Source organism: Coptis chinensis, chromosome 5 (assembly GCF_015680905.1).
Source record: "Coptis chinensis isolate HL-2020 chromosome 5, ASM1568090v1, whole genome shotgun sequence".
NCBI lineage: Eukaryota > Viridiplantae > Streptophyta > Magnoliopsida > Ranunculales > Ranunculaceae > Coptis > Coptis chinensis.
In genome coordinates, this window is record NC_141460.1 from 80,418,080 (window position 1) to 80,420,556 (window position 2,477).

General features: G+C 38.2%; 1 protein-coding gene across 1 annotated transcript; it reads left to right on the plus strand.

The window, feature by feature from the left end:
* Window positions 1–241: 241 nt before the first annotated feature.
* On the plus strand, window positions 242–2,234 carry LOC147499202 (peroxidase 24-like). The gene is made up of 4 exons (XM_086559111.1): window positions 242–500; window positions 611–799; window positions 957–1,122; window positions 1,253–2,234. Exons 1-4 carry the CDS (start codon window positions 291–293, stop codon window positions 1,657–1,659), a joined length of 972 nt encoding a protein of 323 aa, XP_086415237.1. The 5' UTR covers window positions 242–290; the 3' UTR covers window positions 1,660–2,234.
* The last annotated feature ends 243 nt before the right edge of the window (window positions 2,235–2,477 follow it).

The following is a 2,477-nucleotide window of genomic DNA, read 5'->3' on the forward strand; positions in this document are numbered from 1 at the left end:
AATTTTTCTGGAGTTGAAGTGAGTTCAAATACAAATTATTTATGTAGTGGGGATCGATTGGTATCAAATTATACCCCAACACAAGTTGACAAACACATAAAAGTTGGCATTGTTTGACTTTAAATTCTAATATTATTTTGACTTTAAAAGCTCTAATGGTTCGAGTTGTCGCTATAAAAGGACGGGGAGTTCTTGGCTTATTTATGAGCACTGCTATTAATCCTTGATAGTTGATTCTACTACTGCTGCTACTGCTGCTACACTACTACTTTCCATAGTCTTTGAACAGTATGAATAATGCATGCATGTTACTCTTTGTTCTTATTGTGGTTGGAGTTGCTAGGACTTGCAATGGACGAGGACTAGTTAAGAACTTCTATAAGATGACTTGCCCGCTAGCTGAGAAAACTGTTAGGGACATCACTTGGAGTAGGGTTGCAACAAATTCTGCCCTTGGTGCTAAACTGTTAAGAGTGCACTACCACGACTGCTTTGTTATGGTATTATGAGATTCCTGACTCTTAATCTATATTACATGCATATATATGTACATTTAGACATTGTTTCATACTTTCATCTAACTTTTATTGCATGTTTTCTTGTATGCCAGGGATGTGATGCTTCTTTACTATTGGACACCGTCGGAACCGTTCAATCTGAAAAAGAGGCCGGGCCTAATCTTTTGTTGTCCGGATTTGATGTTATCGACGACATTAAGACCCAGCTCGAAAAAGATTGTCCAGGGGTTGTATCATGTGCTGACATTGTTGCATTGGCAGCAAGGGATTCGGTTTCTTTCGTAAGATTATAAGAAGGGGAATAAGGTTCATTCCTCATCAAAGAGGAAAACCTTATCTCTAGCAGTATATGAGATTGATTGAACAAGTCATTTTCCTCGTTCAAGTCTATACTAAATAAAACATAATTGCTATATATTTTTTTTTCTTTTTTTGCAGCGCAAGAGGCCATTGTGGGATGTATTAACTGGTAGGAGAGACGGAAAAGTTTCACTTGCATCGAATATAAATGGAAATTTACCTTCACCCTTCTCTGATTTTGCCACTCTCCAGCAACTCTTTGCCAAGAAAAACCTCAATGTCAATGATCTTGTGGCATTATCAGGTATATGTGCACGAATTCGCACTTTGTTTATGTATGCACATGCATAAACTTCCAGGTTGGACTTTGCATGCATCATAGATGATTGTGTGTTTACATAACAAAGAAATTCATTTCAATTCGACTTGTTCAGGTGCTCATACAATCGGTAAAGCCCATTGTGGCACTTTCTCGAAGAGGCTGTTCAACTTTACTGCCAATGGTGATGCCGATCCTTCCCTAGATACGAGATATGCCAATTTCTTGAGAACAAAATGTCCAAATCCTTCGGACCCAGCAACTACAGTGGAAATGGATCCTAGAAGCTCTCTCTCCTTCGACAGCCACTATTATCAAGCTCTTACACAAAAACAGGGCCTCTTTCAGTCTGACGCAGCACTTCTTACCAACATTGGTTCGGCCAGGCTAGCTAGACAACTACAGAATGGCAATGCATTCATGGTACAGTTTGCCAAATCCATGTTGAAGATGGGAGCAATAGAAGTACTCACTGGAAATGCAGGGGAAATAAGGAAGAAATGTCGCGTAGTAAACCCTTGAGTTATTGAAAAAAAATATCAGATAAACCTGAATGTCTGTATTTCTTTATGTGCAACCAAAAAGTGTAGAATTTAATATGTCGTGCTTGACCTACACGTTGAATAATAATCCGGGATTATCTATTAGGGCATCTCCAATGGGAGGTGTAAACCGTATAGAGTGGAAATTTTACACCCTAAATATAAAAAAAACTCTCTCCAATGGGGGTGCTATACCGTAGGTAATAGTGTATTAGCTAATAGAGATGGTGGGGAATTCCCCTCTCGCTATTAGTTAATAAAATGCCCGGACGTCACTTAAAATAACGTCTGTTTAACTTAAAAACTCGGACGTCACTTCAACACACGTTTGAAGCTTTATTTTTTAACTCGGACGTCCCAGTTTAAATTAAAGAGGGACGTCACTTGGAGTGACGTCCGAGTTTAAAATCTATTTTTTTTACACTCTTCCATTAGAGAGTATAGAGTGTGGATATTTATGAGCTATACAATACTATACAATTAGAAGTGTAAAATCCTAATGGCACCTACGTGGAGCCTAGGTGGAGGTGTAATTTTACACCCCCATTGGAGATGCCCTTAGAGATAGGTGGTTTTTAGAGTTTTTGAAGTGAAGGAGTTTTGGGGGTTTGTAATTAGATATTACTTATTAGGGATGTAATTGTACTTTTGTGGGAGTTGTGGAGTATTTTAGTATTTTAAGTACTAAAGTTAACTAGCCACTTGGCCCGGCCTATGGCCGGACTTGCTACATAGATAACTAATGACTCAAAAGCCTAAAGTCCACTTGAATAAATAATATATGTATATTAATAGTTA